The 11,997-nt window shown below is 38.5% G+C and overlaps 2 protein-coding genes across 3 annotated transcripts in view; both read left to right on the top strand.

Moving 5' to 3' along the window:
• Positions 1–1,376, top strand: part of LOC118558386 (cadherin-4-like) — a 34,709-nt gene extending 33,333 nt beyond the window's left edge. For both annotated transcript variants that reach the window (XR_004928335.1, XM_036128963.1), the window contains one exon: positions 201–1,376. Coding sequence is in view for 1 of the 2 variants with exons in the window: in XM_036128963.1 (XP_035984856.1) it covers positions 201–212 (12 nt within the window). In the remaining variant the exon portion in view is untranslated. The remainder of the gene's footprint in view (positions 1–200) is intronic.
• Positions 1–11,997, top strand: part of cdh1 (cadherin 1, type 1, E-cadherin (epithelial)) — a 369,868-nt gene that overhangs the window by 237,519 nt on the left and 120,352 nt on the right. The window lies entirely within an intron of this gene.

Raw genomic sequence — 11,997 nt, forward strand, 5'->3', positions numbered from 1 at the left:
GAGAGGTGGACACCCGGGAGATTTCCTCTGACCTCTGCATAATGCTCCATGTAGAAAGTGCCTGTTTGTCAGGGACAACAAATACACAGCCCTGGTGCATATGATGATGGTGGGTGGGAGGACATGGAACATGTAGTGCTTGTACCGGTTTCACTGCATTGCTGTTCAACTGTTTATGTTTGTGTCTCTTGTCTCTCCAGATGAAGATCTAGCTACCAAAATGGGCAGTCTAGTCATTCACCTCAGAGATCCCAGTGATGACGACCCAATCCAGTAGGACTGAGGTCTTCCTACATGGGGAGCCTATTGTGGATGAGACCTAAAGGGAAAGATTGGTTTGGTGTGGAAAATGTGTTTTAAAAAACATCTTGGCTTCTCTGCATCTGTTTTAGTAAAAATGCGTTTATGCTTTCTTTACCGCTTTAAATTTGTCAGAAGGTGAAACAAGAATGTTACTTTTCTGCAGCTGTTGGTATAGGTAGAGACTTAAAGCCACTATTTGTGTCTCTCCGATCTTTAAGATTTATATGTGGATGTATATCGTCTTCCATCAAGTGCTTAAGCCTGGAAACATTCCATCCTAGTTGAGTCGTCTCAAAGTGCCAGAGTCAGAAAACACTGAAAAGTACAAAGATTTGTTGTTTGGGTGGATTTAACCGTTTACTTCCAGAGAACTGGTATTCTGCCAGGTTTCCTGAAATTCATTTAGGTAGCTTTCTGGGCAACACACAGTCATGTTTAATAAATTAGGATATCTTTGAAAGATTATTTTATTTCAATACTCAGCTCACACACATTTAGTCCACACAGACCGATTTTTAAAAGCCTTTATTTCTGTTAATTATGACGATTTCCTGCTGACAGCTAATGAAAACATGATATCTACAATTAGAATATTATAGGAGACCAAAAAAAGTATGTTTAATCCCTGTTTAAACGCTATTTTCAATGTGCCTCATTAGAACAAAGATTGTCATTTATTGACTATGAGAGTAGAAGACAAAGATATTTAGAAATGTGTAGATTTACAGATGTGATGGACTGGTGACCTGTCCAGGGTGAACCCTGCTTCTCGTCCAATGACCGCTGGCGATGGACCCCTGTCCTCCTGCAACCCTGCACAGGGAAGCAGCTAAAGGATGGATGGATGAATAGAATTACAGAGTTCACCTTTGCAGGTGTCACATATTTTGTTTGAGCTGATGCCTCATGCTTTTGAAAAACCCACATAAATGAACTATTTGCATATATTTTTATGATTTTTTGCTGAAACTCGTTGCTTACTGGTGGCAGTTTTATTACTCTAATTTTGTTAAGTAATGTCTTACATCCTGCATCTTTCAACAAATGCAAATAAAACTTTGATTCAAACTGCAGCAAATGGGTTTTGTTTTAACTAAATCCAAAACAAGAGTCAAACTGTCATGGTTAAGTTTTGGTTTGGCTTTGTTTTTCTGCTATTTTAATTTTTTCATCTCTTTTGGGTTAGGTTTGACTTTATTTATTGTTAGTTTTCAGTCATCAGTTATTTTCTGTCAATTTTCACTTCACCTCCTCAGCAGTCAGTCACACCTGATAATCATTTACCAGTCAATTAGCCAGACCCTCGGTCCACCTGTGAAGTGCTCTATTTAAACCTCCCTCTGCCTTCAGTTCAGCACTGGGCTGTCATCATTCCACACCTCTCCATGCCTGTCCCCGGTTTGCCTTGGAAGCTTTGTTTTGCTCCTGTTGTTAAGGTTAGTCCTGCCAGTCACTCTAAAGACTGTTCGTTCACTGTTTGTTCCTGGAGAGGTTCTGCTCTGTGTCCTGGTGTCTCCAGAGAACTGCTAACTGGACTAGCCATCCTGGAAAGGCTCTGCTCTGTGCCCTGGTGTCTCTCAAGTTCTGCTAACCTGACTAGCGCCCTGGTGAAGCTCAGCTCTGTGCCCTGGTGTCTCCAATGAACTGCTAACCTGAATGCTATGAGGCCTGCTAGCCGAGCAGCACCTAGCAAGTGTGGACTCTGTCTCCGGGCCGTCGGCTCCTGCCATCATCTACATCCCTGACTTTCTGCAGTCCTGAACCTCCGGTCTTCATCACCCAGCATACTTCTTTCAATAAAGACTCAAACTTTTAGTTCCGTGTGTGCGGCCTGAGTTCATCGGTAAACAAAACCTTGACACAAACGTGACAATACATTTGAGTTGTTAGGGCTAAAGGAACTTTCAATGCTGGCCACATTTATTGTTACCCCCAGTAAAGATGTAGAGAAAGCCTTTGACAACTTTCAGCATAGTCTGAACAATTCCGATAAATCCAATATTCTGCTGGCTAAAAAAGCAATGTAGTTATGGAATAGTTTTTTTTTTTTTTTTTTTTTTTTTTTTTTTTTTAAATGACAAATATTGGTACTCCTAAAAATCCATTTAAAAGTTAAATTAAAGTTGTTTTTTCCAACATTATCTTGATTTTTAACAGTACTTCCAGTAATATAGAACATAAGTGTGCTCTCACATTAAAGGAAAAGTTCAGGGTAGCTGACTATTGTCCAACATTCAGCTTGTCCCTTCTTGCATGCCAGATCGTTACAGGATATTTTAGAGCAACACTTATTACATACAGAGAAAAGAAAAAACAAAACAAACATTCCCCCAACCCCAAATCCCCCTGGAAAAGAAGTTCCAACAATAATGGTTTCTCCATTTTCCAAACGATTAGCCCAAATAGTTTTAGTTTTCGTCTTAGTTCAGAAAATACAAACTCAAATGTATAATTCAAAGTAAAATAGTTGGGTATACAAATAACGAAAGTTATTTCAGGACACTCCAGGGGACCAACTGCAACTATAGTTCACCCTCAATACCCTTCATATCCATATTTTCTATATATTCCATAAAAGGACCCCAAATATTTTGAAATAGCGATGATTTCCCTTTTATAATGAAAATATTTTCCATTGGCAAGGTTGTGGATATTTCCTTAATCCAATTAATGAATTTTGGTTTACTGGTACTCTTCCATGAAAGTGCTATGACTCTTTTTGCAAGTAATAGACATAAATCCATGGCATTAATAATTTTTCTGGACTTATGTCCGTTTGGGTATAATCCTAGAATAAACAATTTAGGATCAAGAACTAGTTTTATACCTAATATAGTCTCTAGAGCTTGTTTAATCTCCCTCCAAAATTGTGCTACTTTCTTGCATTTCCAGATACAATGAATAAATGTTCCCTTCTCTTCTCCACGTCTATTACAAAGGTCTGGGATGCCCCCCGTTGTACTTATTAGGCTTTTCTGGTGTCACATAATTTCTTATTAGCTAATTATATCGCAGTACTTTGAAGCGTGTATTGATAGTTTGTGTTTGTGCTTCAGTACACGCCTTCTCCCAGTCCTCTGAAGATACATTTTCCTATAACTACTCCCTGCAGGCATTGAGCTTCCGCAAAGAAGACTCAGAGGATCCCTCCACCAACATGTTGTATAGTTTGGAGATGATTCCTTTTTCAAAGAAATCATTCTTCATTTCAGTTTCCAAAGTGGACAGCAGAGGGATGAATTCACATTGATTTTGAGATGATCTAATAAAATTTCTCACCTGTAGATATTTAAAATAATGTTACTTGGGATATCATACCTGGCCTTGAACTCTTCAAATGACATCCAGACCCCCTTCTCTGAATCCACAAGGTCTACTATTGTCTACTTCTGCTCTGCCTGGTGAGAAATACTGGTTACCCCATATCAGGCTGAAGCATGTTAAGGAGGAGGGGTCGCCTAAATATGTCTTAACCTGATACCAAACCATGATCATGTTTCTGACAATAGGGTTTTTTTGTCTTTTTTTCAGCATTCTGATGTTTGTTGAGTAAATATACTGAGGTAGATGTACAGAACAATTTTCAATATTCACCCAAGGCAAGAGACATTTATCTGTAAAATAGTTCTCAGTTGAGCTGCCCAGTAGGTCCAAAGTGGGTTGGAGCACCTGAGGCCTCCTCTATCATACGGTAGATATATAGAAGTGTTAAACGAAGCCTTGGTCGTCCATTATTCCACAGAAATCATGTTAAAATATTTTTATTTTATAAACTGGCAGGAGGTGGCTGTGGGATGTTCTGAAACAAATACAGAAGTTTGGGCATTATATTGGATTTTAGGACATTGATTCGTGCTTTGAGTGACAAGGGCAGATAATTCCATCTAACGACAGTGGCAGCAATTGAGTCCATCATGGGGTTGTAGTTAACTGCAGCTATGTAATTTATACGTGGTACTATCCTAACCCCCAAATATGTAAACCAGTCTACCTTTCTGAATTGGAAAGGATTCCCAACACTGTTTCTTTCTGCTGAATTAAGTAACATTAACTAAGACTTATCTTTATTTACTTTATATCCTGATATTCTTCCAAATGGGTTTATTAGATCTAACAAGGCTTGAATATTGTTTTTCAGAAAAACAATGACGTCATGACGTCAAAAAAAAAAAGAATTACGTCATCAGAAAATAAGGCAATCCTATGTTCTTGTTGACCTATTGTCAAGCCAGTTATGTTTTTATGAGACTGCACCGCAAGGGCAAATGGTTCTATTGCTAAAATAAATAATAGAGGGGACAGGGGGCACCCCTGCCTACAACCTTGTTTAATCAGAATCAGAATCTTTAATGATCTCAGAGGGAAATTACTTTTGTTACACGCTCCAGATATACAAAATTAATTTGGAATGGTTTAGATCTAACTCCATTTGTTACAATTTCTGCATAAGGCTTGTTGTATAAAAGATTAACCCATCAACAAAAGTTGTCCCCACAGCCAAATCTTTTCAGTATCTCAAATAAATAGGGCCATTCAACTCTATCAAAGGCCTTTTCTGCGTCCAATGATAACAAAGCAGCGTCTGGTTTTTCTTCCATATTATAAATGATATCCATCACTCGTCTCACATTGTGAAATCCCTGTCTTCCTACAATAAACCCATTTTGGTCACCCGTAATTATTTTGGGCAAAATTCTCTCCAGTCTTCGAGCCAAGATTTTACAGAGAATCTTTAAATCAACATTAAGAAGACTTATTCGTCTTAGATTTTCCCATTTGTTGCAAGGTTTGCCAGGTTTGGGCAGTAAAGTAATCAGGGCTCCTCTTAGTGAGGTAGGAAGAATTCCCTTTTCAAACGAGTCTAGATGTCAAAAAAGGGGTCTATCAATTTAGCAATAAATTTCTTATATAATTCTGTTGGCAGCCCATCTGGGCCTGGGGCTTTACCTATTTTCAAGTAATCTATTGCTATAGAGATTTCCTCTTTAGTTATAGCTGCACTGAGATCTGTACTTATTGATTCTGAGATAGTGGTCATTTGAAGGGTTTCTAAGGAGACATTTAGCTCTTGTTCCTTATGCATCATGTCTGAGCAGTATAATTTTTCAAAAAAGACCTTAAAAATCTCATTGATTTCTAATGGATCTGTAGTAATCTGTCCCTTATTATTTTCGACTGAGGTAATATTTTTCTGATTTTGTAATTGTTTAAGTCGCCAGGCTGATAATTTCCCAGGCTTTTCCCCTTGATCATAGAATGACTGCTTAAGACGTAAAAGTTGTGAGGCAGCCTTGGATGCAGAAAGTTCAATTTACTGCGTTCTTGGTATTAAAAGTTTTTATGGGTGTTTGGACATAGCGTTTGATAGTAATCCCTCTCAAGCAGCTCAATCTCGACTGCCAATTCTTTTGTTTTTTGATAAAAAAAAGTTTTTGCCTTGTAACTCGTAAAGCTAATTATTTGACCCCTTATATAAGCCTTAAAGGCTTCCCACCTTGAAGAGGGTGATGTTTCATCCGTATTGGTTTCTGAATAAATGTTAATTTGGTTATCTACAAAAAATATAAATTCTGGGTCTGTAAGCCATTTTTGTTTAAATCTCCACCTAAGAGGGTCTCTCCTTAGTTTTACGTCTTCATAGATGAGTGAATTTGGTGCATGATCCGAAATTACAATGCTATCATACTGACAATCTCTTATTTTGTGTCTCAAATTGGCAGAAATTAGAAAGTAAACAATACGTGAATATGATTTATGTGTATTTGAATAACACAAGTATTTTAAACTTTTGGGATACATGTCTCTCCAAATATCCATCAAATTAAGCTCCTTCATAAAGTGTTCAATTATTTGTCTACTTTTAGAATGAGAGTTGTCAGTACCTGAACTTCTGTCCAGTTCTGGGTTCATTGTGCAGTTAAAATCTCGTGCTATAATATAACTGCCAGCCAAAGATGAAATTGTAAGAAAGAGATTTTGAAAAAACTTTGGGTGATCAACATTTGGGGCATAAATATTTATCAGGTTTATTTTTTCTGAGATAAGTGTGCCCTTTAGAATAATTTACCTCCCAGCCGTGTCTTTAATAACCCTTGTCACATGGAATGGTATGGATTTATGAATCAAAATCACCCTCTTGCTTGGGAGGTAAAGGGTGCAGAGTATACACTGCCCTGCCACCTCCTGCCAATCCTCATCTCCTGACCAGACAGCAGGTGAGTTTCTTGAAACAGCACAACATCAGAGTGCATAGATTTCACCCTATTCATTATCTGTTTAACTTTTTTTAGTTTCTGTAATCCCCTGCAGTTCCAAGAAGACACTTTAACTTTTAACCCACCTGGCTTATCGTATAACACTTAAAGGGCTTCCTAATATTTTCAAATTGTTTAAAGACATGGAAACCAAGAACATCTGGATGTCAAAAGCAACATCCATAACAATGAACACTGAACAATACACCCCTTTCGAACTCTGTTGCCCACCCCCTTCCCCCTTTAATACGCTAGTACCCATCTAACACCTGAAGGTTGTTCCACACCAAAGTGAGGATCAGCCGACTGTGCCTGAATATTTTTCCCTCTTATCCCACCCCGCTACTTGAGAAACTTGTCACTGACTGCGTCCAAAGAATAAAAATGGGTAAATAAAATTAAGTTATTGGCTATGAGCCACCAGGACAGCAAACATGGGCTATAATAAACACATTTTAATTTTATTTTTTTATACCTCTTACTTATTTTACTCATTTTTAGGTACCATAGTCGTTGCACCCTGTTAATATGTTGCGATGCAATGTGGTGTCTTCATTGTCTCTCCCAGATCCGCTTTCTGCATTCAGAGTCCTTATAAAGTTCTCTGCTTCAGCTGGTTGGTTAAAGATGTGGGACTGACCGTTGTGTGTCACCAGCAGTCGGGCGGGAGGAATCATACCGTATCGTATCCCCCTGACACGGAGTTGTTGTCTCACCCCATCAAACTCTTTCTGTTTTTTGTGCACACCGGCTGCGAGGTCCTCATAAAATCTCACAGAATGATTCTTGAACAGGATTTGTTCCTTCGCTCTGGCGGCTCTTATCACAGTTACTTTATCCCTGTAATTTAAGAACTTCATGATGAGAGTTCTTGGTGCAGCTGTGTTTGATGTGCTTTTCTGGCCAAGCCGGTGTGCTCTCTCCAATGTCAGAGTGGTGCGCAATTGTGCCAGGTTCAGAGCCTCAGGTAGCCACTTTTCCAGAAAGGTGCAGGCGTCCTCTCCCTCCGCTCCCTCTCCCTTTTTTATTTTTATTTTCAAGGACTTGGACCCTAGCTTGTAGACTGGTGATGTTATCCTCTGCTGCATATATCCGCACTTCCGCCTCACCGACCTGCTCGGCGCACTCATTAATATCTTTTTTAACATTCTCTATTGCTGACAGAACGCCATCCAGTTTGGAAGAGAAGTCTGATTTCAAATTTGCAATTGCGGCCAGTATTGCCTCTGAACCAGCATCAACCATCTTATTCTTCTCGTTCAACTCACAGTTTTCCTCCTCCATTAGTTCGCATGTGGTGGTGTTAGCCTCTCTGTTTTCATCGCTCGCTTCAGAGCTCACCTTAGAAGTGAAGTTAGATAACTTTGATTGAGTCGACTTGCTGGAGTTTTTGCCGGGCTTACTTTGTGAGAGAGGCATCACAGTTGTTTTAAAGGTCGTTCAGTGTCACTTGTAACAAGTATTTTCCAGGCGAGCGCGTCCTCTCAGCAAGCCGCCATTACTGGAACTCCTAAAGGGGTTTTTAATTGAATTCAATTCAAATAAATAACACAGCAACATTTTTCAAATAGATGTCTTAAGAGACCTTTATAAGATAAACAAATCAAATTGTATTAAAAATCACCTATCATTGGGCCTGTTAAAAGTCCGTCCGTTTGTTTAGCACTACATTACCCAGAATGCATCTGTTCTTTTGTAGTTCTCATTTCACGGAGCTAAGCGAGCTGTTGTGTTTTTTCTCCATGTTTTGGGCGGTTCTGTGAGATAAAATTAGCCTCCCTGGAGAGCCTCCACCGTTAATCCAACCCAATCCTGTGTGTATAAACCTGTGTGCGTTCTTTGTCATGTAAGTATACAGTTAATGTCGGATATTTGTGGTTTATATTGGTCATTAGCCCCATAGACATAATATACGTAGACGCCCCATTGTATGCTGCCGGCCCCTAGACTTACGTGCCCACAGACATATATACGTAGACGCGTCATAGGGCGCAGGTTCGCACGTCAACGTCACCGCCATTTTGTATGTGGCAGAAAAAAGTTGAGTTCTGTTATTGTGAACGTGGATCAGAGAAGATGCCTCATTCCTGTGCTGCAATAAATACACACACACACACAAACACACACACACATATATATATATATATATATATATATATATATATATATATATATATATATATATATATATATATATATATATATATATATTTGTGTGTATGTGTTATGAATATAAGGATCAATTTGTTAAATATAAAATTGTGGTCTTCATTATTTCATAAAACCATGTCACATGTGAACCTTAAGGAACAGACTTTTTGGGTGAGTATTAAAGAGGTAAAATGAATAACATGAGGAAAAAAAGTCCTAGGTGAATAAAGTAAAAATAAACAAACAAACACAAAAGTGATAATGTTATGATGAAAACATCATATTATGAGAATTAAGGGGGAACATTTCCAGAATAGTCACAGTTTGCAAAATTATTTCACTCCTGGAGTAATAGACCCTTTTCACATGACGTCACTCAACTTCCGTTTTGAAGCGGAGCAGGGTATCTTTACTTCCGGCTACATGCTTTTACATAGAAAATTCGGGAGGTGAAGACGTGTTTCACTGATAATCAGCGCGATTTCATAAGGTAAGACTGAGACCACAATGTGTGGCATTGACTATCTTTATTTTCCTTAGTATTTGTAGCGATCATTGCTGTTATAAAGATGCTTTGATCGGGACAGTAACATGAAGATCAAAGCTAACATGCAGCAGCTTGTTAGCTCACTTTACCTGTCATTAATCTGATGTAGATGTTATAAAATGATTACTGTAGCTTTGCTATTATAGAAATAAATCTTGTTCACTGAGTGAAAAAAAGAGACATTTATCTGCTACATTGTTCCCCTTACTTGATTATGGTGACGTGTTATATATATATTTGCAGTCACTGAATTAAAAAGATCTTATTCCATTTGAATCTTTTTGTTCATTCCCAAAAAAAAATTACCGCGGGTCTATTGGACAGTACTTGTGTTCATAATATTATTTGCACTTATATTAATGCACTTTTTTTTTAGTTTTTGTGCAAAATACTGTATATTTTAAGTAGAAGCCTGAAATTGTTTTATTATACTATATTAGTAATGACACGTGCTGCTGACCTTAGTCAGATCAACCTTTAAAAAAAGAGATCTTAATCTCAATGGGAGTTTATCTGGTTAAATAAAGGTTTTAAAAAGTATTATAGTTAATCTATTTTTTTCTCCCCTTGTGTCCATCTCTCAGCAGCATCATATCCACCAAGCATGGCTCAATCACAGAGAAACCGCTACTGCAGTGTCCCACAGTGTTCGAACAACAAATTTTTTTTTTCCATATCTCAGTTTTCACGACTTCCCGGCTGATGCTGAGACTGGAGCCCGTTGGGTGACGGCAATAAGAAGAGACGAGGGGCCAAATTTTAAAATCCTTCGCAGCAGCACTTACGCCTGCAGTCAGCACTTCTCTTCTGAGGACACCTATGTTTCTGCAAGTGGTCTTTAACAAATTAAACTCCATCTTTCTTTCTTAAAGATAATTGAGTTATAAGTTAATTTAGCTATTCCCAAGATAATTTCAGTGGCTCACCACGTAAAATTTTATTAGAGCTGTCAAAATCAATTTGTTAATGAAAGGAAATTAATCTGAGAAATTAATTAATTTCTGCACATACAAATGGTTTTTAAAAATACTCACCTGTACACTGTGATCGCACACTGTCTCTTTCTCCTGCATTGTTTACATTTCAATTGTTTACTGTTAAATCACTGCTGCACTTTATCCTGTAATTTACTGTAATTCTCAAGCTGTATGCAAACGGAATTTTGTTCTGTACGCACTCTGTGCATACAAAATGACAAATAAAGTTGTCTAAGTCTAAGTCTAATTGTCACGATTTGTCTATGGATGAACCCAGAACCACACACACGGGACTTAAAATGAAAGTCTTTATTGAAGGTTTGATGGGATGGAGGGTGATGTAACCAGCGAGGTAGAACTGCACGGGAACAGGGTGATGGTGTTGGCAGGAGCTGACGGACCGGAGAGAGACTTCTTGGAACCAGGAACATGCATCGGGGTCCACAGCTCGGCAGAGAATTGACAGTTCAGGGGAGAACCCACCAGAGCTCGGCAGCAGGCTCTTCTGTAAGGCAGAGGGGAACCGAAGCAAGGCAGCAGGATAAACAGGACTGGTAAAAGGTAAAATGGACAGCTATGAAGTATCTATGTAATAAATAACTAAAATATATGAAGTGTGATGTCTGAAGTTTTTTAAAATCCATGTTTTTTTGGTCAGTTCCTGAAAAATAACAGTATAGGACACAAGGGGTTTGCCCCGACAGCAGCATAATCCATAAATACTATAATGAACTGATTATTAGTGTGCATGCAGTGTGCATTCAACATTATTGACAGCGTCTTTCTCAGTCTATGATGTCCTAAACTATCACAGTTTTAACAGGAATGGGCAGAATTATTTTATCAATTGAGGCTCCAAATCTACTGACGAGACTGAGAAACACACTGAACCCACAGAGGAATTTTGAGGGATACTGCAAAGTCTGCAACCTCAGTAAAATACTACACACAAAAAAAAAAAAAAAAAAAACGGGAGGGAATGAGGCTCCTCATTTTTATTCATAGAGCTGTGACCAAGTGGCCAACAGTATTGACACTGTTCCAAAACAAAGTATGAAAAGGCTCAACATTATACATCAACTATATCCCTGGTGTGACTCATTGGCTAAAAGCTGTGAAACAGAATAGCTGATATAGCAATAAAGCTAGCGTAGCAATATAATGGAGAAATAGAAAACTAATAAATGACAAAAGTCCTGTTGGTAGCATAGCTACCATTATCCTAGCATCTATGCTAACAACAGAGCTAAAAAGACAAAGCTCTTACCTTCATAATCGAAAAGGTATTGTTCCACAAAGAACTTGTCATCTTTGTCGAGTCTGGAGGCTGGTGTGGCCAAAAGCTTTTGTACCAGTCTGTGCACGTCTCCCAAACGAAATTTGGGTAGATTGGTGAGGGACTGTGTGAAATCCCTATGTAAAAACACTGCTCGCGGAGAAAGCGGAAGTAAAGATACCCTGCTTCACCGCAGAACGGAAGTTGCATGACGTCACTGTGAAAAGGGTCTATAGAAAACTAATAAATGACAAAAGTCCTGTTGGTAGCATAGCTACCATTATCCTAGCATCTATGCTAACAACAGAGCTAAAAAGACAAAGCTCTTACCTTCATAATCGAAAAGGTATTGTTCCACAAAGAACTTGTCATCTTTGTCGAGTCTGGAGGCTGGTGTGGCCAAAAGCTTTTGTACCAGTCTGTGCACGTCTCCCAAACGAAATTTGGGTAGATTGGTGAGGGACTGTGTGAAATCCCTATGTAAAAACA

The sequence above is a fragment of the Fundulus heteroclitus genome, unplaced genomic scaffold (assembly GCF_011125445.2).
Source record: "Fundulus heteroclitus isolate FHET01 unplaced genomic scaffold, MU-UCD_Fhet_4.1 scaffold_126, whole genome shotgun sequence".
Taxonomy (NCBI): domain Eukaryota; kingdom Metazoa; phylum Chordata; class Actinopteri; order Cyprinodontiformes; family Fundulidae; genus Fundulus; species Fundulus heteroclitus.